At 46.6% G+C, this 23,885-nt stretch overlaps 1 protein-coding gene and 1 long non-coding RNA gene across 2 annotated transcripts; one reads left to right on the forward strand and one right to left on the reverse strand.

The window, feature by feature from the left end:
* Positions 1 to 1,811: 1,811 nt before the first annotated feature.
* On the forward strand, positions 1,812 to 17,258 carry LOC132656882 (uncharacterized). Its single transcript, XR_009594664.1, has 5 exons — positions 1,812 to 1,921; positions 4,292 to 4,588; positions 4,700 to 4,798; positions 10,760 to 10,827; positions 16,845 to 17,258. It is a non-coding gene; the product is annotated as an uncharacterized LOC132656882 (long non-coding RNA).
* On the reverse strand, positions 8,565 to 23,646 carry C10H4orf54 (chromosome 10 C4orf54 homolog). Its single transcript, XM_060392652.1, has 2 exons — positions 18,143 to 23,646; positions 8,565 to 9,660 (listed from the first exon to the last, which is right to left on the reverse strand). Exon 1 carries the CDS (start codon positions 23,522 to 23,524, stop codon positions 18,164 to 18,166), a length of 5,361 nt encoding a protein of 1,786 aa, XP_060248635.1. The 5' UTR covers positions 23,525 to 23,646; the 3' UTR covers positions 8,565 to 9,660; positions 18,143 to 18,163.
* Positions 23,647 to 23,885: the final 239 nt, after the last annotated feature.

Here is a 23,885-nt window from a genome sequence, read left to right on the forward strand (position 1 = left end):
CAAATGCCACCTTTTCATTTACATGTGATGGCTAGATTTCAAACCGTCTAGAGTGTGTGTGTGCGTGTGACATGAAAGTAAAAAAGAGATAATGAAAGGAAAGAAACAGGTAAAAATCAAAGAAGGCAACAGAGAGTAATAGAAAATATGTGGCATGAAAGCAGAGGTGAGGACTATTGGGTGGAGAAACAGGACCAACAAGGCAAGGGGATGCAGGACAGGGGAAATAGGGCGTGGCAAGGGGATACATAAGAAGAAAACACACACACATACACAAACGAAAATTTCACAATGAAGTCCATGACTCCATGTGCCAATTTTTAAAACATTGAAAACTAATAAATTATTTGAAGCTCTAACACATTTAAAACCATTTTTAATTTTTCATTACAGTGAGTCATTTTTCATTACAGTGTGCTCCAGTAAACAACCCTTAATTAAGTCCAGCAGGTTAATTAAAACAAACAAAAAGCCAACCAAACACACTAACCAACAAGGAAGTAAGAGGGGGCCCAACGGGAGTGGGATGGACATTATTGAGGGTAACGGGGGATGAATAGGAGCAAAATACATCATATATTAATCACGTATGAAGCTGTCAAAGAATAAATGTTTTAAAGTTCTGTTACTTCCATCTTCTTGGGCTATGTTGTCTCGCCTCAAGAAACCTTAAAGTAAACAGTACAACTAAAACAATATCGGTGTGTTACAAACCCTAAGGGACCATGGAGGGAGGAAGGAAAAAATGCCCAAGAAGTGATATTTGAACTAGGTCCCATAATTTCTCCAGCTTTACCCCAGCCACTACTCACCAAGAATGGGCCTCTGGATTCAGCTGTTTCCCAGATTCCCTTGCTATCTGGGTCATCTGAGATCTCAGAGAGGGGTCGGCCCTCTATCTTCTCTCCAAGAGACCCAGCTGTACAGTTGCAGACCGTGTGTGATAAGATTCAAAACAACACAAAAATCGAGATCTCCTAAAATCTCTACCACTGGAATGAGCCACACTCATCATTTCTCTTCTGCCCTGGCGTCACAGGTGGGTTAGACTATCAGTGATTTTTCTCCTCTCCTGTCCTCCTCCCCTATTAATGAAGGTTTAATTTTTTTACAGTTGGCTTGGAGCATCACACAAACCTATAAAATATTTTCGCCCTTCTATCTTTCCCGGAAAGATTCCTGCTCTCATCCTCTGGGATTACACATAAAAGTATGGGCCTTCCCTTTCCAGCATAGACTTGAATGACCTGTTTGGTTGGTGGGTCAGTTGCATCGTGCTTTGGGGATCTGTCTCCACTGTTTTATCCGTGTTCCACTAGCTCCGCTTGAAAACCAGCTGTGTAAACACAGCCACAGAGCTCTAGTCCAGCGTGAGGTGGAGTGCTGAGAGAGAGTGAGGTGCTTCCAGGCAGAGGTGGTCTCACACTCTTTAAATGTGAAGTTGGGCATCTGAGGGGGTTGAGGGGAGAGCAATACAGAGATCTTGGAGGGTAGACAGTTTCCAGAAGCTAAAGGCTCCCTCTCCCTTTACTGCTCAGCACACAGGCAAATCCTGTGCCCAGTTCTAGCTGCTTTGCAGATATCCAAGCGTTCCCTGCTTCTCACAGTTCTGGGTATGGAACTGTCACTTTGCAATCTTAGGTGTATAGAAAGGAAGTTCCGAAAAGGCTAGTGAGCCTCGGCATTTCATTGCAGCCACATGGACGTGGCTCTTCACGAACACCCCTTCTGCCCTCCAAGGCCTGCTTTTTCCAAACCAGTTATACATTTACTTGGCTGCTCCTTTAGTGTCGCTCTTGCTTTCCTTTGCCTTTCTGCCCAAATGGACCTTCCCAAGCTCACCTCCTGTCCCATCCCCTGCATGCAGAAGCTATCAGGGACAAAGGCGTCTCATTCCCAAGTGCTTGTCAACTATTACCAGGTGAGAGTAACTGCACCAACAAAACTGGCTGGCCTCTGCTGTTAGGTTTTTTAACTTTGTTTTTACTTTTAAAAATACTTATTTTTATTTTTAAGTTGAGTGTGTGTATTTAAGAGAGAGAGAGAGTGTGTGTGTGTGTGTCTAGTTCATTACTATAGTGTGTATGCATGTAATACTCTAATGTCCGTGACTATGCTAATTTCACAGCAATGATGAAGGCTTAGGGAATCAAAGTAATTAATAGGAAAGACAGAAATATCTTTCAAAACTAGACATTTCTGTCTTAAATAAACCCATTCTTCCTCTCCATTCAGTAGTATTGAAAGTATCTAAGCCTCCTAGAAACACTGTTAAGGATATTATACTGATCAAGCTATAACATCAAAGAACAGGAAAACCAACCAGTTTTTCTCCTCCACACTACTTGTGTTGGTGGTTCCTGACTTGGGGTGCTGATGACGCTCCTTGTCTGCACACTCTTCCTCACTGCCCTGGGTGGCTGCCCTGTTCTCTGAACAGCTAAACAGCCTCTTCACTTCCAATCTCTTGCAAGACCCTTATTTCCCTGCTCCTGTCCACACCCAGTGCTCTTCGCCCCCTGCCAGTCATGTGCTGGGTGGCAGACGAGTCTCCCTTTTTGGTGACCGTTGGCCAGTTTCCTTTCACTCTCTAGGCCTTTGTAAGGCTTCGACTAAACAGCTCTATAAATATGTCAGGCATTCCCACAATTAGTTCAAGGCTTCCCCAAAACAACATCCCTCATGAACCAGAGTGCCTGGCATAGAAAAGAAGCTGATTATCTCCACACTGGGTGTACAACTGTGATGACTGTCCTCCCTGACTCCAAAGTATTGCCCAACCCTAACATAAAAGTCTGCGCACCTAACCCACTGTCCACTGCCCTCACTCTAGATATGCTTTTCTAGAATGTTTGACTGAGCCTAAACTTATCCAAGAACTGACTTCAGAACTCCTTCCTAAAAAGCCTGTTTCTAACACTGGTTAGTGTGAATAGTGGTAGGAAAACATCCCGCCCAATTCTTTAGCAAACCTCTCACTTAGAGGCGGCGGTGACATTCCTGCCTACTGCCTCTTTGTTTTATGGTTACCTGCTGGGTGGAGTTGATGAAAATAATGCTGCATCCATTTCTGAGACGGGCCCTAAACAGCTGGCAACATCTGCTCCCTGCCTCCTGGAAGTCTCACTGATGGAACCTAGCCAGTCCATTTTGAAGATGTCCGAGCGGTCAGCCTTTCAAGAGGAAGGGAAGTCATTTTGCCTATGGCTCAGCACAGTGCTCAGCTGACAGCAGCAACTTGTCAGGTCTGTAAGTGGGCAGTGGGAGACAGTAATCTCTGGTCCTCGCCAACTGCCCTGTGAGGCAGAGACAAGCCTGCCATGCCAATCCCTGCTTAACCCGAAGACGTGTGAGCTAACCACGTGATTACTATTCTAATTACTAGGTTTGGAGGCGGGGCGGTGGTTGTAGAGCACTGCTCAGCGATATATAACTAGAAGAATGGTCAGACATTGTTTTTACAATATTGCAGCAGGTCTTGGATAAATGGAGCCTTATTAGGTAGATAAGTTATCTATCAAGACAACACGGGATTGGTTGGAAGCCAGCAAGACGGGGAGCAGAGGAAGCAGAGGGTCAAAGGAGGGACAAAGTTCCATTACTAAGGATAGTGGCTGAGCACAAATGAACTAAAAAATCAGTGAAAATTACCTCATATCAAAAGTGGTGTGAGCCTGTTTGGCGTGAGCCTGTTTGGCGTGAGCCTGTTTGTGAACAAGAACTCCAGCAGTTCACGGTTAAGGTGTTTTACTAACGCAGACACCGGCCTGTGATGTCCACAGCTGAACTGCACGTCATTAAGCTCAACCTTTAGGGAAATCTTATCACACCTATAGTCTGCCGAGTCTGGACTTAAGGACTTGGTGGTTAGGCTGAAATGAAGACTAGCATGCTGGTTAGTTTTTGTCAGTCGACGCAAGCTTTTGTTGTCCAGGAAGAGTAAATCTCAACTGAGAAAATGTCTCCATAAGATTGGCCTCTAGGCCAGTCTTTGGGGCCTTTTCTTTATGAGCGATTGATGTGAATCATCCTCACTGTTGGTGGTGTTAGCCAGGGTTGGGTAATGAAGCAAGCTGAGTGTGGTGGTCTAAATAGGTTTGGCCCACATTAGATTCATGTGTTTGAATACTTGGCCATAGGGACTGGCACTACCAGAAGGTGTGGCTTTACTGGAGAAGGTGTGGCCTTGTGAGAGAAAGCATGTCACTGTGGAGGCAGGGCATTCGTGTCGTAAGTGCTCAAGCTATGCCCGGTGTGAAACAAATCCAGTCTCCTCCTGGCTGCCTTCCAGATCAAGGTGTGAAACTCCTGGCTCCTCCAGTACCGCGTCTGCGTGGATACTGCCATGCTTCCTGACATGATGATAATGGACTAAACCTCTAAACTGTACTCCAGCCTCAATGAAACGCTCGCCTTTATAAGAATTGCCCTGGTCATTTATCTCTTCATAGCAATAAAACCCTAACTAGGACACTGTGCAAGCTGTGGAGAAGCAAGCCAGTCAGGGGCATTTCTCCAGGATAGGTGCTTCACTTCCTCCTTGAGTTCCTGCTCTGACTCTTCTCAGTGACGGACTTTAATCTGTGAGGTAAAGCCTTTCCTCCCCAAGTTGTATTTGATAGCATTTTATCGCAACAGTAGAAAAGTAAGGACTGTTCAGAGCAAGACGGAATAACTTCTCTCCTCCCCACTTTGCTAGGACAACTAGGGAGGTAGCACAGTGCGGAGGAAAATAGCGTACACCTGACATGACATGAAATCTGAAAATTTCCCAAGGAACAAGAACCAGAAGCCAGAGGTGAGTCAAAAATATAAGGGAAGTGCTCCTTTTCTTTCTTGTTCTGAATCGCCCAACTCCTTCCTAGTTAAATGCAAGGTGTGCTGAGAGTCTTCTTGAGTGTGGGTCCAGGTGTCTGGAACGCTCATGTTCACACTGATGTCAGTTGGCTATTGCTGTGCTTAGGGACCACGACAGCACTGAGCTTCACTGGGTAGTAACCTGCAGATTTTAAGAGTAATGCCCTGTTTGTTGCGCCTCCGTGTGGGTGTCAGAGACACTTGTCAGCGTAGCTCTTTGGTGTCAGTGAAGCAGCACTTACCGTGCTGAGAACGCCACAAAAGCTACTTAATGAGACAGACATGCTTCGGCCACACTCAGGTTAGCCCAGTGATATTTTCTGGGTACGGCTCGAAACTCCAGAGCTATAAGAGCATAAATGTGCCATTGCCTTAAGCCACTGAATCTGTGAGTGCTTGTTACCACACCAATAGAAAATGAATGTACCGGGTTGTACAGTGTTCACAGAATGTATTTGTTAAACGACGACGTGAAACTGCAAGTTAGGAGAAAACGAAACCGTCCAATGCCTGCTTTATGAGTTGAAAGAAAGACCAACCACGCGAGCTTTCTTTGTGGTTACTTTTACTGGAAAAACAACAACAAACATTTTTTTTTCAAAACTGTCAAAATAAAAAAACCAATACACAAGATTGCACCATCATTTACAAATGCTGGCAGCTAAAGGCAAGCAGGCTTCTCGCACAGAATCCCGTCTCAGTAGTCTTCTACACAGGCAAGAGCGCTTGAAAGGCAAATCTTGGAGCTGTTGGCCGGATTCAATGTTCCATCCCTGTGCCATGCTCATGGCACTGTACCATTGAATGCCAGCACACCTCAGCTAGGGACTTCTCCCCCAACGCTACCACACTGATGCAGTTAAAATGTTCACATTCTTTCCGTACGCCATCCTTCACAGTCTGGGGGGGGGTCTTTCAACAGTACCCCACGTCTCTCTTCATGCGTCACACAATATATAATCTTCTCTTCAGACATAACTTCCACAGTCATCACATTCTCTTCAACCACCACTATCCTTACGACACAAGAACATCATTTTATAGATAAGTACATAAACACACACACCTTCAAAGGGGGCGGGGATGGCAACTCGGGGAACCCCAGTGATGCCACTGGCTTGAAAAAAAAAAAAAAAAAGCAATTCAGAAACTTAAAGGAAAACCAAACTAGATGTGTGTATTTTGTTGTGCACCATTTTGAATTAAACAGGAATAAATCTAACAGTACGCTCACGACATGAAATACTGAGTGTGTTGACAGCTCCCGGGTGTTGTGGTGAATGCTCAGTTCTCCTCAGAGACACGGGCACGCGTAGGAGTCCATGTTTTAGAGTCTTCCTTCTTAGTCTTACGTCACACATGTCACAAATGGAGTGTGATCCAGGTTAGATTCAAGTTCAAGGCACTTTTGAACAAATGCTACAGGCTTTCTTAGTCGCTCTATGCACCTGTGAGGCCTGTCTCAGACCCAGAAGTTAAAGAATATATAAGCAGTCTTTTGGCAATATATATTACCTATGTATACATCTCCTTAGAAATTATGTAAAAGCCCAAGAGCTTATTGACTTGATTTTTTATGAGCAGTTTTCTCAAACTTACACATAATTTTCCTCCATCAACAGTACTGAAAAAAATACAGGGCACCTTATTCTTTCAAGTATCTGGGTAAAATAGCATACCCTGAGAATTTAGAGTGCAAATATTACACCTTGTAAACTGTAGAATGAAACTCCTCAAGCACCACGTAGGAAAATGCATACCACGAGAGTCTTAAATACAAAGAGAATCGCTGAACATGTTTTCTACACACGTGTACACACTTATCACGAGATCAAGGCCCTCTACTTAGAAATCAACACTGCACACACTCATTGTCAATTCTGCACTGCACCCATCTACTTAAGGGTTAATTCTGTCCTACAGTCCCAGATAGAGTTCAGGTAACAAGAGCATTTGGTTCTTAGCAAATTTGGGTTTTTGTTACTACAGTGGATGGAGAGAATCAGCTCTCTTTAAGAAGCAAGGGTGAAAAGGTCAAATCTAAATAAAGAAAAAAGTATTTATGCCACTAGACATTTTCTAATGATATAAGATGAATTTGAAATGCATGCTAATTTTTGAAATTTATCATAAAGTTGTCAGCGTATAATCCATTTTTGGGTTAATTACTCTGAGACAGTTGTATTTACACAGACACTTAATCCTGGGCTTCTTTGATTCCTGAGGGCAATTTCAGTGGTGTTCAAAGAAATATGTTCTGGTGAACTGAATTTTCATACTGGCTACAAATGTATTTAGTTTTCAGGAAACAGGTCCGACGGGCCTGTTTCAACATGACCCCATTACCAACAGAGAAAAAGGATAAATAAGTCAAAATTCCATCACTGAGTACAGTACGATCATTCTGAAAACTGAGCCTCACACCTGACCTTGAGAGAAAATTGCAAAGGTCAGGGCACATTCTGTTTAGAGTCAAGCTCATGGTTCCATTTAGGATACTTTTATTTGATGGGTCTCTGATATAAAACCTGGCAGGTAGTTCAGTCGTTAAGAGACATTGCTGAGAGCTACTGCTTCTTGCATGACAAGACTTTCTAGAGTCCTGGTTGGTTTCACTTGGGTTGGAAGGAGAGGGAATAGCCACTTCGTTCAAGTGTCCACGCAAGCTCAAGAAATGACAAAACTAAGGAAAGGGAGACTGGGAGTCTATGCGTGCCCAGAAGATAATGATGAGGAATAATCGATAACTGGTATGAAAGGCATAAACATTAATGTTTACTACATCCTTGGCAATTTGCGGGAGGACCTGGCCTTTTACAGAGAAACAACACATAAAAAGTTCTCTCTTTTTCCCCCTCAGTTTCTCTCCTACTGTGTGAGAGTGGAAGGCTCTGGTCTGCGGGTGGTATTAACGATAGCAGCCCGTGGGCCCTGGGCTGGCGCATTTTCTTCCTGTCTTTGTGGTGTGCTGGCAAACACACCATGGGGCTTTCCCGAAGGTCTGCTGGGACTAAAGCTGCCTTCCTGGCATGGATCCTCTCTACCCAAACCCTGTATATTCCATGTTTTCCATCCAAGTCCTTGAGCTTTCACACGGCTTTCAGGTCTACAGGTTTGAGAAATGGATTCTAGGTTCTTGTTCCAAGATAAAGTGACCTTACAGGTAGCCAGCCTGTGTGAAAAATGTTCAAGTTCTGGGGTGAATCTTCTATGAAAAGAAAAACAATGTTTTCCTGAATATGGCATCTCCCATCCCAGAGCTCTTGCTTCTTCTGCCTGCCTGAGAGACAAAGGGGACAAGGGTTTATTTCACAGCTCCCTGGTGAGGGAGCAGATTGTGGCCAATGTCCACTATTCCTCCTTCAAATCTTGTTCTTTGTCTAAAAGAACTTTATTTTTAGAACTTGTTTTTCCCCTTTAAAAGTGACTCCCCCAGAAGTGACATTGAATTTGCTTGTTTGTTTTTGAGCCAGGATTAAAAACACAAACAAAACCACAGTTGCAAAGTATTAAATTAAAAAAAAAAAAAAACTTAGAAAATTCAGTACTTTGAGTGGCATAAAATCCCTCACTTCAAGAAGCAATTTTAAGAAGAAACAAAAATACTGATGATCAAGAAAAATCAAAACGATCGTCTAAAGAATTTACCAGAATGTTTTATCTTTAAACAAATAAGTAGCTAAATGGAGATTCCTTACAGAAGTCCTGAGAATAATACACGGTTCTTAAAGGAATATTGAGGTAAAAAGTAATTTACAAATATTTCACCTTATCACTTGATCGAGACACCAATTAGGACAAGCTGAATTGTATCAGTTCAGTTAGAACTGGGTTATAGTGGTCAGTAACACATCCCATGATCTGGAATCTTAACATCTATTAAACCCTGAAGCAAGAAGCAAGCTTTGCAATTATAGGCTTCTCCTGCAGGATGGTTAGGGCTGGAGCGAATTGGAAACACTGAAGCGAAGTTCTCAGCTAATTCTACTTCCACAAATAGGCAGGAGACAGCTATGAAGGCGATCATTAAAGGGGCAGAGTGTGTGTGTGTGTGCAGCCTACAATGAAGGGTGGCTTCCTAAAGGAAAACCGGTGTTTTATGCTTTCTGAGACTGAGAACTTAGTTTTCAGCTCCATCACTGGTTCTCCCACACCTCAAAACATTCTACTTTACGGCAAAAACAGTGCTGTGGCACTTAACAAGTGGAAAATAATTAAATCACAAATGTCAAAACCACTGTTTGTCACGACTGCATTGGAAATCGTGCCAAACCTGGTGTAGAACCCAGACAACACAGCGACAAGAATGATGGAGTTGCTGTCTCTTACTGTAGGTAGACTGTCCTGTTTAACTTCTAAGTAGGAGATGCCGTTCTGTCAGCTAGACTTGATATAGCTCAAGAAACTCCACAGCAATCTGTGATCCTAAGTATTGATTTGCTGATTTGGTTTACAATAGAACCAACCAGATTCTGCTGCCTGTTTTGAATGAACCATTCAAACACTCAGCGTACTGTTTGCCTGGTCACAAGTGCAGGAGAGAAGGCGGTGGCAAGAAAGCTTATAACCTGTATTGAAGTATAAAAAGAAATGTTTTATGGGGAGAAACGCAACCATTCAGTCATCTTTAGTAAAACCGAAATAAACAAAAACTACCTCAAGGGAGTTGTTCAGGAAAATATACAAACTTACACACGTGGTTCATAAGAAATAAAAGTTTGTAACACAGTTGGAAGTTCTTCAGATGAATCCATAGTGTTACAATGCAACAATTAAAGAACAGTCCTCATTTCTGTCTTGCTCCTGCAAAAGAAGAAGAAGAAAACACAGAAAATATGGTCAAAGAAAAGATGGCTAATTCTGAAAGAATATTATTCCCTTTCAAAGGTGTAAAAAAAATAGCGCCCCCATCTCCTATTTGATTATTTGCCTCATTTCTCTGTAGTACGGAACTGACAGTTTTAATTGTGTTCAGCAGCCATGCCCCTGAAGGTATAAACATTACTGACTTCCAGAAAATGCCACCAAGTGGAAACTTGTCTTTAAAATTTGAATCAGATTTAATCAGTTGTTCAAAGTGATTTTAGAGTTAAATGTTTAGTGTCTCTGAAATCATTCACAAGGACAAAACAGTATACTGCATGTCTCCTTAAAAATTAGCTGATATTTAAATTAAATGGCATCATTTGAAATTTACTACGTCAATAACCTAGTTAGATGAGTGAACTCTTACCCTGGGAATTCTTGGAAAGCACATGACTGCTAACTAAATGATGTGGGATTTCTGACAGTGTGCTTTGTTATATAAGTTAGATATTCTGGCTATAGCATGTAACTCAATTAAACCCATCTTAAGGTAGCACTGACATTATTCAAAAGTGTGTAGGAAGTTATCCCTTTCCCCTATTTTATAAAATTTAAGTATCACCTATTAGAACTTGGCTTAAGAAATTTCTTTTAATGCTTAGAAGTTGATATTTAGGTACAATATTATGAAGACAAAAGCAAAACAAACCGCAAGTGGTAATTGTTGAGAAGTAAGACGTCTCTATCATGTGAAAACAACTTTGAGAAAGAAGAATCAAATAACAGCCCCTTCACTAAATGTAACCGAAGCAGCAAGGCAAGGGATACACTAGTCCCCTGGTCTAGAAAAAAAAAAAAAAAAAAAAAAAAAAAAAGCCCACTTGAGCACATGTTTATTAAGAAGGAAATTTAGAATAATAATGCTCCTGCAGCTCATATACGTCAAGTGTATCTTCTTGTTTCATATTTACATTGAGAAAATAGATTCCAGGCTAACAGAACTGTTGGTGTGTGGGGCAGGCACTGCCCACTACTCAGCAGTCTTGGGGAACTCGCCGGACACACACTTAGCAAAACTTGATTTTCTATCTTAAAGCACACAGAACAGCAAGAGGAACCTGGACACAATCACAAGCGAAGAAGGAGGAACCATGCCACTAAGAGGTACAACTTCAGTTATTAAAGTCAATTTTTGACAGTAGTTCTGGCTCGCCGTCATGAGGCAAGGTTTATAAGGACTCCTTGAGCAGAGTGACAGGGTACCAATGGGAGGGGGTGAGGGAGGGGGAGTCCAGGGAGAAGCAGGAGGAGGAGAGGAAGGAAGAAACTCCCTTTCAACATGACAGCCAACTAAGAAATGGGGGACTAAATCTGTTCCTGCAATCTCCTAGCATCATATCTGGGGATCATTAGTCTAGATATTTCTTTCTGGGTATCCATAAGGAATTTTTTTTCTGCTTCTGTTAATTTTAGAGAAATTTTGTTTGAAAAATTGAAAGTGTTGGTTTAATTCTTATTAAGGATAAAATAATAATAATTAGCCAATAAAACCCATCAGAGGCCTCTCGGGTGAATCCTGGAAGTAAAGATGAAGTGTTAGCTGGACTGCTACCAGGAGGTTTCCCTGGATGCCTTTCCAGTTTAAACCCGAAACACTGACAGCATTCAGCAGAGAGAAGAACCACTACGTGCAGCCGGCACGCTGGACCCCGAGTTGTAGAACACTGTAGGCTGGGGGGGGAGGGGATGCTAGAATGCTGGCGCCCAGCCACCTGGCTTGCCTGGAGAACAGCTCTGAAGGGACAGAAGAGCTCTAGACACTGTCTCCTAACTGGGAAACTTCAGATATCTTTTGCACAGGCCCCTGATGCTATCCTGGAACAATAGGGTTGATTTCCTGCTTTGTTGAAGGCCTGGGGAAACTTCAAGGCATTTATGCATTCTAGTTTCCAAGAAACATTGACACTTGCTACATGCCATGTTCTTTGAGGTGGGCTGACAATTCCTTCTTTACAACTTTTCCCAAAGTTACTTCTATTTTACAGATAACAGAAAGTGGATATAACACTGGCCTAGACCAGTAAGTGTCAGCACTACACCCTGAGTCCCAGCTGCCTGACTTCAAGTCATATGTACCTGTGCTCTGGTCAGAGGCTCATGGTGCCGCTTCAACCAAAATGTTTCTACCATTAGGACCCCGAGGGAGGTGGGGGTCCCTCAAATGTACATCCCATATCCTTCTTCTTCTGAACTCTCTCATCCTGAATATATAACCTTGAGTCTAGCGTCTCTCATAGGGCTCAGGTTTCTCTTTACACCATAGAATGTTCTGACTCTTAATCATGAGAAGCTTAGTATATGTTGGATATATTCAGACTTCAACTTATTCCCTTCTCCCTGCCTTTCTTTTTCTCAGACTCAACACACACACACACACACACACACACACACACACACACACACGTGTCTCTCTTGCTCTCTTGTTCTCACTCTCCACGATAGTGAAACAACTAGAAGATTCAATTTTCTCCTGGGTAGAACTTTTACTTCCCACCTGATTGAACAGAAGTTAGAAAAAGTAGCATGAAGGCAGCCAGCCTAGATACGTTCTGCCATCCTCCATGAGGACACAAATTTCACATAATTAATCCTTTACTAGGCTGACTGTCCAAGCTGCAAATAATGATGCTTAAAACTTTCAGAGACCATGGCAGCTCAGCATACAAGTGTGTTCCCTAGTAAGGGGAACAGGGACTGTCTCTGACATGAACTCAATGGCGAGCTCTTTGACCTCCCCACCCCCCGTGGGAGGAGTAGCCTAACTAGGCCACAGAAGAGGACATTGAAGCCAGTCCTGGTGAGACCTGATAAGCTAGGGTCAGATGGAAGGGGAGGAGGACCTCCCCTATCAGTGGACTTAGTGAGGGGCAGGGAGGAAATGAGGGAGGGAGGGAGGATGGGATTGGGAGGGAATGAGGGAGGGGGCTATAGCTGGAAGACAAAGTAAATAAATTGTAATTAATATAAAAAAGCTTTCAGAGAAATTGAACCTGACACAAAAAGACTGATAAGGGAAGGGAGACAATGCATAACAAAGTGAAAAAGAGGATAAAAAGTAAGAGAAATGGGTGAGCAAGGACCTTCTGTAGCAATGCAGGCATAGAGTTCAAATGGCCTGGACTTCATTTCCTAGGAATTGGGACAATTTATGTCTTCATTTGCCTACCTGGGATTAAGAAAATTTTCTACTTGTTTAAATAATCCAGTGGCACGAAACTAAGTTATGGTAAGAAAGAAAATATAAAGGTAGACAGAGCATACCTGTAGTCATGGTGCTTGGGAAGCAGAGGCAGGAGGATCGGAGATTCAAGGTCAGCTTTGGTTAAGTCCCGAGCCAGCCTTGGCTAATATGTTTATGCACAATAGAATTGTGGAGAAAGGTATGAGAATAAGCTAAGGAAAGCTCAATCCAGTGAAAAGGGGGAAGAGAAAAGGCAATTAAAATAAAAGGACATTAAGAATATCATAGAACAAAACTACAGCTAAATATAACAATTAGGAGAGAGAGCACAACCCTCTTGGGAAGCAGAAGTAAACTGTTGATTGTGGGATGTAATCATGAGACAAACTGAAGATGAAATGTGGCGTACACAGCACCCCCCACCTCTGGCCTCTGGCCACCAGGACATGAAGGGAGCCAGAGTCCTGACCTACTAGAGATACTCAATGATTTGAAAGATGTGGTGAAAGAGCTGGCAAGCAGGCCTGAGCTTTAAGCTATTTATTCTGTTTAAAAAATAAAAATAAATAAAAAAACCTGAAAAAAAGTAAGGACACGGGCGTAAGTATAGATGCTGTCTGGTAAGCCATTAAGGTCGTTTGGGTTGAACTGAATAGGAAATGAGAAAGCACAGTGGGGAGGATATTGGGAATAGATAAACAATTAACAGAGGGCCCAGAATAATCTCTCTGAGAGCAAGGAGAACTCTAGAGCAGGCAGCAAGAAGTAAGACCATCGGAGTATCCCTGGAGAGACAGAAAAAAAGAAAAAAGACAGAGACTAAAACGACACTGACTGGTATGAAAACCAAGCCTTACACAGAAGGGGCGGCAACTAAGGAAGGTTCCCCTGACTTCTTTAGGCCTCACTTTCTTCCTGCAACTTTGACACTGAAGGACCTGGGTTTGGTAGTGTCAGAACCCCTCCGGGGCCACTCAGAACACACCATGAAAGTGGGTATTGGAAATGTCTCTCCCCAAACCCCACTTTCTCTTTCCTCTGTAGTTGTTGACATACGAAGTGCTATTCCTGGGGCAGAAATAACCCTGAGAAGCGAGAAGAAAAGAAAGGTCATATTCATGGAGTGAGTGAAAAAACAGAACTGTATTTCCTGAAAATCTGTATTTAATCAGTGTACAAAAAGGCAAGCAGAGACACCAGTAGGTCAGAGCCAGATGTCACCAGGGAGTAAACCACAGAAGCATACTCAGAAACGAAATAAGGCGTGCAGAAAGGCAAGGGACATTCAATTAAAACAAAATCATTTCCGTTCTCTCAAGCCGAACCCTAGGTAGCAGGTAAAGTGCTAATTAGAGCTTTCTTAAAGTCAGTTACTATGTCAGAAAGGCACCAAAGACCCTGTGGAGAAATAACGTTCAAAGCCAAGCTAGACCAAAAACCAAAACAAAAAACTCACACAGAAATTCTAACAAAAATAGAGAGGGTGGTGCAGATCTGCAGTCCTGCTCGGTGTGTTGCCATGGCATTAACCTTCCAGCTACATGATCACTGGGCCACCAGGTGCTAGGCGGCAGCGAGATTTGCTTGATTGTTCCAGTGCATGGGTAAATGATAATAAGTAAATAAATTGACCAACGATCGTTTTAGATGCATTGTGGCATAGCACAATTTAAGAAGTAATGAAAATTGAGCACAGGACAAGTAAAAAAAAAAAAAACAACCCCAATTACGGAAAATTATAAGAAGGAGAAAGGAACAATTCATAATGGAATAACCAGAAAGAAGACTGGCAGCTGTTTGTACTTCCTCTACGCGGCGAGCAAAGCAGAATGCGCCCTCGTGTACGGGGAGAGGGGAGGGGGATGCTAAAAATAGACAATGAGATTGTCTTTGAGCTGAAAGGACTCTTAAACAACACTTGAATGTTAGTCCTGGTAGAGCCATAGTTTGTCACCTTGTGGGTTTAGAGCCCACCCTAGCGCACACAATGGCTAGAGAGCGTAGACTCGGAATTCATATTCAGTGACTGCATGAAAACCACAACCTTGTTTCCTGGAAACAGGTATTTAATCAGTCTCCAGAAAAGTAAATGAAGACATCAGTAGTTCAGAGCCAAATGTCACCGGGGAGTAAACCACAGATGTCCTCTTTGGAAGCTCAAAGCAACCACCCTTTGTTCCTTTGTGCATATCTGACCAAAGCACACTGAGCGTAGCCTGCAAGCGGTGAGGGCCAGCCCTTACACTCTTCATTCTTCCTCCCACTTCGGTAAAAAATATCTCTCTTAAGTCCTAGTTTACCTGTTTTTTGTGGGACGAGGGGTGCGGGGTGACTGCTGTAACTGGATCAGATCTCTTACGTGGCTTGTCATTGTAAAGTATGCCATCAAACCTCATCCCTGTGTAAATCCCTGCAGCAAGGACTGATAACAAGTCTGGGTTCTGAAGGAACCAGAGAGACCCAGGAGAACCAATGAATGCTTTGGAATATTTGAGCATTGCTTTTTTTCAAAACTGTCAAACAAGAAACAGTACTGTCCACCACTTTGTAAAATCTGATTTTTTCTTGGAAAGTACAAGGTTGAGGCATTCTGAAGACCTTCCATTCATATCTGAGTTTGGCCAGCTAAATTTTTGCCTATACCCTGGCAACTCCTCTGCCTAAATCAACGCCAACATTTATCTTTCTACATTTAGAGCCCTTTGCTAAGGTAAACATTGTGCTTCCGGCAAGACCCTGTGGAGAAATAACGTTTAAAGCCAAGCTAGACCAAGGGTAAAAAACAGGTTCAAAGCTAGATTTCAATTCTTGAGATGGAAAGCTCAGATTCATGCCTGTGTCTGATGGAAACAACATCACACCAACTCTCTCCAGACTCAGCAAATCAAACAAAAGCTAAAGGCATCCACTAAGAGGACGCCATGGGAGTGTGCAACCGTTCTGCACCCTCTTCAGCTCCTTGCATCTCCACAGTTTCACAAACTCCTTGGGGATAGAGGCTCCAAACAGCTCCTAGGTAGACGTACTGTCTGTCCAGGGAACCAAAACCCTGTTTCCTATAAGACAGTGCTCTGCAAAGCTGCTCCTCCGTGCTAAGTCTCCTCTGCAGGCATAAAAGTTTTCCTGTGTGTTCCTCCCGCCCCTCTTGCCTAGTGGCGCTCGCCACACAGTGAGCACCTGTTGCAGACTCCTGGAGAGGAACAATCCGAACAACCTTTCTCTGGGATGCAACTAGAAAGAAGTTTGTGCTTCCACTTGAATTCTTAGCAAAAGTCCCTATACGGAGTTTTCTTATCCTGGAAGACACTTTATATCATGCAAGACGCTGCTGCTGCCATAGCAGCTGACGTCACACATTGGATGACGGATATTAATGTCCCCACGCTGGTAACATAGATCTGTTCACCTTATTTAATAATGCATGGATTTTATCTTATCTTATTATCTTATTTGGTAATGCATGAAACAGCATTACACGCACACAGACACACACACAACCACACACGCACACAGTGGTGGGAGTGGAGGGGTGGAGTGGGGATAGAATGTGTCCCCACTAGAGATAATGTAGGAATGTGAGAGAGTTTGCCATCTCCAAGGTTACAGTGTTCTCTTATCTCAGTCCCTCCCCTTTTCTTCCTCATGCTGTGTGGCTTTACCCAGGAGTGAAAATCCTGGAGACACATAATCTCGACCCTTCCTCCTTCGAAAGGCAAAGAGTATACAAGATCAGTCTGCCTGCAGCCCTGACAGCCACGTGCTCCTCCTGGAAGGTGTCTTACTCTGTCTTCTCTGTCTGACCTGAGGTGTCCTGGTTCCAGCCACTCACATTCATCCCTCCTATCAAGTTCCATGAACTGTATTTCCAGCAGAAATCCCTGCCGGCGAGCGCAGGTCACACTCCGTGTCAGAAATAGATTTTCTCTGATTTCCTTTGCAGCGTGGCAGCTGATCTTTTCCAAAGGGAGAACCACAGATCTGATGGGAGCTACGGGGATTAACCTTGGAGCATGGTGGCTTCAGCCAGAACAATACTGCAGAAAATCCAAGGAGTAACTTGGGCCCCAGAATCTCATCCCCTTGTGAAGGTCAAACTGTGTGTATGTGTGTGTGTGTTGTATATCTTCCCACACATGAGAACACATAAGATACACTAAAGAAAGTATTTTGATCATTTGGAAATTCAAAAAGAAGAACTTTTTTTTTTTTTTAAAAAGGTGTCTCTTGATTCTTTTGCCTGCTGGTAGGACCCTTCTCCTCCGACTGGGTTGCCTTGTCCAACCTTCATGTGATGGTGTGTTCCTGGTCTTATTGTAGCTTGTTATGCCATGTTTGGTTGATGTCCCTAGGAGGTCTGTGCTTTTCTGGGGGGAGGAAGGGGTGTGGATCTGGGGGATGGGGAGGGCAGTAGTGGGGGTGAGGTTGGCAGAAGGTGAGAGAGGGGAAACTGCAGTTGGGATGTAATATATGAAAAAAGAACCAAATAAAGACGCAACGTGAATAAATAATAATTTTTTTAAATGGAGAACGAAATAACTACTTTAATAGATCAGAATAAATAATAAATTTTTTAAATGGAGAACGAAATAACTACTTTAATAGATCAGAATAAATAATAAATTTTTTAAATGGAGAACGAAATAACTACTTTAATAGATCAGAATATTGGGTCCAAAACAAACAAAAAAGTGTGTTTTTTTAGAATAAGAAATTCCAAAGGGAAGATGTGAAAGAAGGGAGAAAAATATGAATTTGTGATGACTTTAAAAAACTTCCATTTTAAACTCTCCCTCCCAGCTAGGGAGCAAACAGGTTAAGTGTGTTTCTGGTGATCTAAGGTGGGGTGCCTATCTCTCCTGGAAGCCAGGAACAAAGAGAGAGCTCAGCCCACGAGATCTAGACCAGGCTAGCATTTCTTTCTCCTCCCAACCTCTACTAAAACAAAGACCCAGAGACTTTACAGAAGGTTCCTCTCCCTGTCATTCTCTAGTAGGAGAAACACTCAGGCAATTCGCAAACGTCAGAGGGAAAAGGCCATCCATGGCAGATTGAGGAGTAAGGAGAGGAGGAAACGTGGAAAATAAATTAGTTCCTTCACAAATCAGTGGGAGATTAGCGTCCTTCTCCTAAAATGCCCGCGTCTACAGACAGCCTTTGGAACCGCCCCCTCTCCCACACAAAGACACAGAGTGCTTGCCGCTCTCAGATCATCAAAGCATCAGAGTAACCTTCACTCACCAGGCTTTCCTGTGACTCTTGTCATCTGTGTTCCACCACGAAGCTCATGGTGGTGCCATCAAAGGAAGGGGGAGCAATGATCCGTGGCCCCAAAGGCTGTGAGGTGATGCTGATAACAGGCTTGCCGTGCAGCTGGGCAAAGCCCTTGGCCCCCACAAGCTGGGAGGTGGCTGCTGGGGCTGAGGAGGAAGAGGAGGCAGGGGACTGACCAGAGGCCATGAAGTATGGGGCTTCCGGGAACGCTGCAGCTGTCTCTTTGCTGGGGGTCTCTGCGGCCACAGAGAGCTCACTGCCTCCCGGAGTGTGAGCAATGGGCGTGGGCTGCAGGGCGTTGGGGGGCAGCACGGTGGGCAGAAATCCAGGGTAGATCATATAGGTGGGCCCATAGGCCCCAGGACTCAGGGCCAGAGGAGGCACAGGAAGGGACATGGGTGCCACAGGCTGCTGTTGGGAGGTCATGGGCACATCCACATATTGCCCTGTCTCGGGGTCAAACAATCTCCGGGTCATGGGTTGAACTGGCGTGTCCACCAGATAATACTGGCCAGTGGTCACGTCCAAGAGCATCTTGCGCTGCGTCTGCTGAGGCTGTGGCTGCTGAAAGGGGTCTGTGGGAACAGCGGCTGGGCCTGCAGGTGCCGGAGCTGGCATCCCGGGTGGGGAGAAGCAGAGGACCTGAGGCTGGGTCCCCTGGAGCGTGAAGGGCAGTGCCTGCTGGTGGTAGACAGCAGTCGGAGCGTGCTCGGGGCTCTGCGGGCCTGCCGGGGCAGCCACTGTTTCCCGGTGGCTGTCAGGTTTGGTGCGCCAAGCCGGCCTGCTGGTTCCACTGACTTGCGATCCTTTGGGGTTATTGGGGACCTGACTGCGGGCACTCAGGGGGGGTAGGCTGCAGAGAGTGGCAGCTGAGGAGCTGGGGGGGCCCTCTCTGGAAGCCCCAGGCCTGCCAAGCAATTCCCCTGAAGCAGCACTTCCTTTAAGGGGGATGGTCAGGTAATTCTCACAGTCACTGTTGCTCTTCTCCAAACAGATCGCAGTTTTCCTGTTGGTGACATCATCAGGAAGTGCTCGGGTGGCTGGGGAGATCTTGAGGGATCTGAGTCCCTGTGATTTGATGCCCTTGGCTGTTGAAAGGCTCTCGGGAGAAGGCCCTTGTGGGAATTTGCCGGCGACACCCCCAGTTTTTTGAGTGCTGCTAGCACTCACAGTGAACACGTTCCGGTTGCTGGGGAGTGGGGGGAGGGGCTGCAAAGGTTGGGCTCTTTCGACATCCTTGTGGACTGGGGGAATATAGAGGGACCGGGGCCTTTCTCTGGCCATGTTCTCAAAGGCAGCTGCCCGGGCAGAGACGCTCTCGGTGCTGGGGTTTGAGTTTCTCCTCTGCAGGCGTTCGATGGGGGCCCCTCGCAGGACCACGCCGCCTTTATGGCCTGTGTCCCGTTCTTCTGCCTGCCCCAACTGCTTGGCCAGCTTGTCGGGGTCTCCTTCCGGTCCGGCTATCCCTTCCCTCTCCTCGCTGGCTATGAGGGACAGCACATGGCTGTCAGCCATCATGGGCAAGGGGTCACTTTTGCGCTTCCATTCGTTCCTGTTGAAGCTGTAGAGCTCCTCCATGGACCTCACGGCAGCTGTCAGCTTCTCCAAGGCATTCCGGGCTGGCTTTGGGGCTTTCCCCTCCTCCTTGACATCTTCCTCTTTGGGCTTCTCCGGTGTCCTCTGAGCAGAAGCTTTGGAGACAATCTTGAGCACAGGTAGGTAAGAGCCCTGCTCAGATTTATTGGGGGCAATGGTGGCCACCGGCAGCCTGCCAGATGCCCTGTGAACCAAGACAGTCCCTTCTGGGGAGGAGTTCAAGATTCTACTGCCGCTGCCCGATTTGCCCACGCCCTCCCTGGGTTCTCGATCCACGCTGTCTTCTCGTGGGTTCACAACTGCCTGGCAGGTAATCACCATCGGGGACAGGGACCTGGATCCTCCTGTTGCAGCAGTCAGCTGCCTAGGCTTGGGCCCTGTCAGCCCCTGCTCGGGGGTGATGCTGCCTTTGTCACTGCTGTCGCCTGACCCTTTGATTAGTTTCCTGACATCTCTCACCTGGTGGAGAGGCCCTGGGGCCTTGGACTTGTCTCTGACGTCTCTCACCTGGAACTGGGGCACCTTTTCCAGGTTGTCGCCACCACGGAAGAGTTTCTGCTGGGCCCTGCTGCTGTCCTCCACCGTCTTGAAGAGGTTTGAGCTGCCACCACTGGCCAGCTTGGGCGTGAGCAGCTTGGCGATGTTGAAGTCTGAGCTTGGCTGCTGTACACTTCCCAGCCGGATCTTGATTTCAGGAGCCTTAGGTCTGATCACGGCCATGGAGGTAGCCTGGGCAGCAGCCGGGTACTTGGTGGCTTGCTTCTCCGGTTGTTTATCCTTGGGTGTCTGCTGGATGTTGGGAACAAAGAGGCGAGACATGATGGTAGACTTGCTGGCAGAGATCTCCCCAAGATCAGCCCTCCAGTCCCCACCTTTGGGGAGCTTCAGCTTCCCAACGGGGGCTTTCTCTTCCAGCTTCTCTGCCTCTTTCTCCTTCCATGTCCGGAAGGCGCTGTTCTGACTCCGAAGGAAGATGCCCTTCACGGTCTCCGATGCGCTCTTTTTAATCTCACACACTTCAGTGTGTCCATCAGAGAAGTTTCGCCCAGGGCCTGTGTTGCCCTCTCGAGGAGTGCTGGCTTTGAAGACGGGGGATTTAGAGCCGACGACAGAGCCTTCTCCACCTGCATCAGACACACTGACTACCGTGTACTCGGAGCTAGCCTCAGAGTGACGTGAGCTCTGCCTCTGCAGACCCCTCTCCCACGGCTTCTCAGCCCCTGGAGGTCCATCTGTCTCCTTAGAGGTGCTGGGGGGATTTTGGTGAGACGTATCAGTGACTTCTCCCCTCTCCATTTTGAATTCGTGTTCTCGCTGCATCTTCTTGGAAATGACGTTTTTGAGCAGGCTGGAGGCAAACTTGGACTTCTTCTGGGGGCCATCACTGCGGGGGGCAGGCTTGCTGCTCTCGGAGGTCTCTGATCCATCATCTGTGTACACAGACCCTGGACCCTTGCTAGAGCCTTTGGCACTTTTGCAGGGCCCAGTCACTGAGCTGGCTTTGCTCTCGCTACGTAGATTGAGGGGCTCCAGAAGTGTGACCACCCGAGAGCCAGTTTGGATCTGTTTCTGGAAGCACAGGGGAGTCTCCACATGTTTGATTTCTCCCTCAACTTTGCTGACCACAAACTCCAAGGCCTTGGTCTGGGACTTCTTGGCCTGGAGGTAGAGCTGGTCTGCCGTGGCTCGGGCGCCCCCACCCTTCCTCAGGCCTGCAGCCACAGAGGCTGCACTGCTCCTCAGCAGACTCTGTTCCACTCTGGCTCCCACACCTCCACATTTTAAGTCCAGGAAGGTTGACCATCGTCCAAAGCCCACTTCAGAGAGCGTGGTGGAGGATTCTCGGGAGCTGATGTTCAGAGCCTCAAAATAGGGGTAAGCAAGGCTCCGGAAGGCCCTGGAAGTTAGGTTCCTCACCTCTTTGTCCGCATCGTCCAGCTCACTCACTGCACTGGAGGCCCCGCTGGAATAGTCCACCAGCTCCTTCGCCCGGATGGCCCCGCATCTGGTTTGCAGGCGAGCAGGGACAGCAATGAATTTCTTTGCATGATCCTGAGCCACGGCTGCAGCCGAAGTTTGCTTTGGTGAACTTGAATTGTGTTCAGCAGCTGTAGAGACCCGGAGGCTCATGTCGCCTTCATGCTTGGCAGCGTAAATAATGTTTTGCTTTGCACGCACGTTGCTAGGCTCATTTATAGCCCGGGAAGTTGGCTTGATTGATAGGAGGATCTGGCTTGCTGCACTCCCACAGCTGCTTGCAGCAGCAGCCGATGCCCCTAAGGCCGTCTCCGGGAGCTCCAGCAAAGGCTCAGGTGGAGTGGCAGTGCCAGGTCCAGTGGGTGGGGGAGTAGTGTCACTGTCAGAGGGGCCGCTGCCCACTTCTGTGCTGCTGGTGTCACGGCCACTGCTGCCTGCGCTAGGGCGAGCCGGGTCGCTGCTGGTGGGGCTGGGAGTCCGAGCGGTGTTGGTGCTTGGAGTGGTGCTGACGTAACAGCTGTTGTCATCGTCTTCTTCGGTGGTGATGTCTCCGGGGGTCTCATCACTGCCGCCGAAGGAAGCGTAGTCCACGAACGAGTAGATCACGTTGTTGTCCTCGAAGTCCCAGTGAGAAGCCAGCCCCACGTCGAAATCCATGCCCTGCTCAACCTCACTCAGCTGGATCTCATGGGTGGTGATGTAGTGTGCTTCCTCATTTTTCAGGGGGTCCCTCTTGCCACGGGCCTTGGCAATAATGTCCTTGCAATCCGCTCCATCGTTGGCCCCGGCTCTTCTATCCTCCCCCGCTCCTGCCCCGTCTCCTGCTTCTTCTCCCTTGTGTGGCCGGCAGCTCGATTCTGGCTCACTCTCAAAGCCTAAGGATGAAGAGGAGGTGGCCAGGCCCCCCAATAACTTGGTGGGACCATCCATTTTGGAACGGCCATTGTCTTCTGCTCTGTCCACTGGGGAGGTGGAGGAAGAAGATGAGAAATCATTCTCACCAGCCTGGGAGCCGAAGCGTTGGGTAGAAGCAGTACTTTCCCTGGGGATTGGAGCCTCAAGGGGATGGCTGCCGGGTTCATCCTGGGCTTCTGTCTTTAGGCTCCTGGAGGCCTGCTCCTCAGGGCAGTGTTCCAGTAGCAATTTCATGGTCTGGGGGCTCTCCCTTCTGACTCCAGCTGAAGCACACACCTCCACATACTTGGCTTCAGGCTGGGTAGAGGCTGAAGACTCAGGAAGCGACTGCAGCTGCTGCCTGGGCTCTGGGCTGTCTTGTGCTCGGCTCACCGGGTCCTCCGCAGGCTTCAGGCTGGTCTCTGAGTTTCTGTCAGAAGTACCACCTTCCATTCTGAGCCTCTGCCCAGCTTTCAGTGACAAGAAGAGACAGTGGTGAGCTCTGGGGCTCTCCTGGGTCCTCCTCTGGTCCTGGAGGGGCCGCAGAATGACCTGAAACAGGTTCCCACGTGCCTGGGCTGGCCCCAAGGCTGTAGGTACTACGGCCACAGCTTCCACCACCACCCAGTTCTTCAGCCCCTGCGGTGGGGCCTCGGCAAGCCAGAATGAGGTGGGAGGGCTCCCAAGAGAGGCAGCAGAGGTGGTCTGTAGCCAGGGGGCTGCGGCTCTGGCCGAGACTGGGGCCAGTGTCCTGCTGCTGAGCCGCTCTGTGCAGTCACTTCTCTGGCACCTTCGGTGGCTGGGGGTCTTAATGCCATTAGCCAGTGAAGAAGCAGCATCTGTAGGTTGACCCCGAGTCTGCCAGAAATGAACGGAAAGCATGTGCTGTGTCTTATGCAGCCTTGCCGCTTTCCTGGATGGGGAGATAGAGGGTCACGTCATTCCAGAAATATTTTTAGTGTCCATTCCCTAGTCATATCGAAACTACACTTGAGGGTAAAAAGAAGAGGCTATGGAGAGATGAGGAGAGGAGGTGGGGTGGGGGAGGAATGTGGCTTCTGATTCAAATCAGCCAAATGTTCATTGTAATCTGTTTTAGAGGCGTCTAGCAAGTACACAATTACCCTTCACTGGCTGCCATCTTTCCCCAGCCTCGGATTAAATGAATTTTATCTCCTTGCTCAAAATTCAAATTTTGCATTGCACTTCAAATCAATTAGGGACACTCCGGAAATATTTCAAG

The sequence above is a fragment of the Meriones unguiculatus genome, chromosome 10, assembly GCF_030254825.1.
Source record: "Meriones unguiculatus strain TT.TT164.6M chromosome 10, Bangor_MerUng_6.1, whole genome shotgun sequence".
In the NCBI taxonomy this organism is placed as follows: Eukaryota; Metazoa; Chordata; class Mammalia; order Rodentia; family Muridae; genus Meriones; species Meriones unguiculatus.

What these genes read in the sequence shown, in the direction of transcription:
- C10H4orf54 (XM_060392652.1), bottom strand. Translation starts at nt 23,524, where the DNA reads ATGCTTTCCGTTCATTTCTGGCAGACTCGGGGTCAACCTACAGATGCT.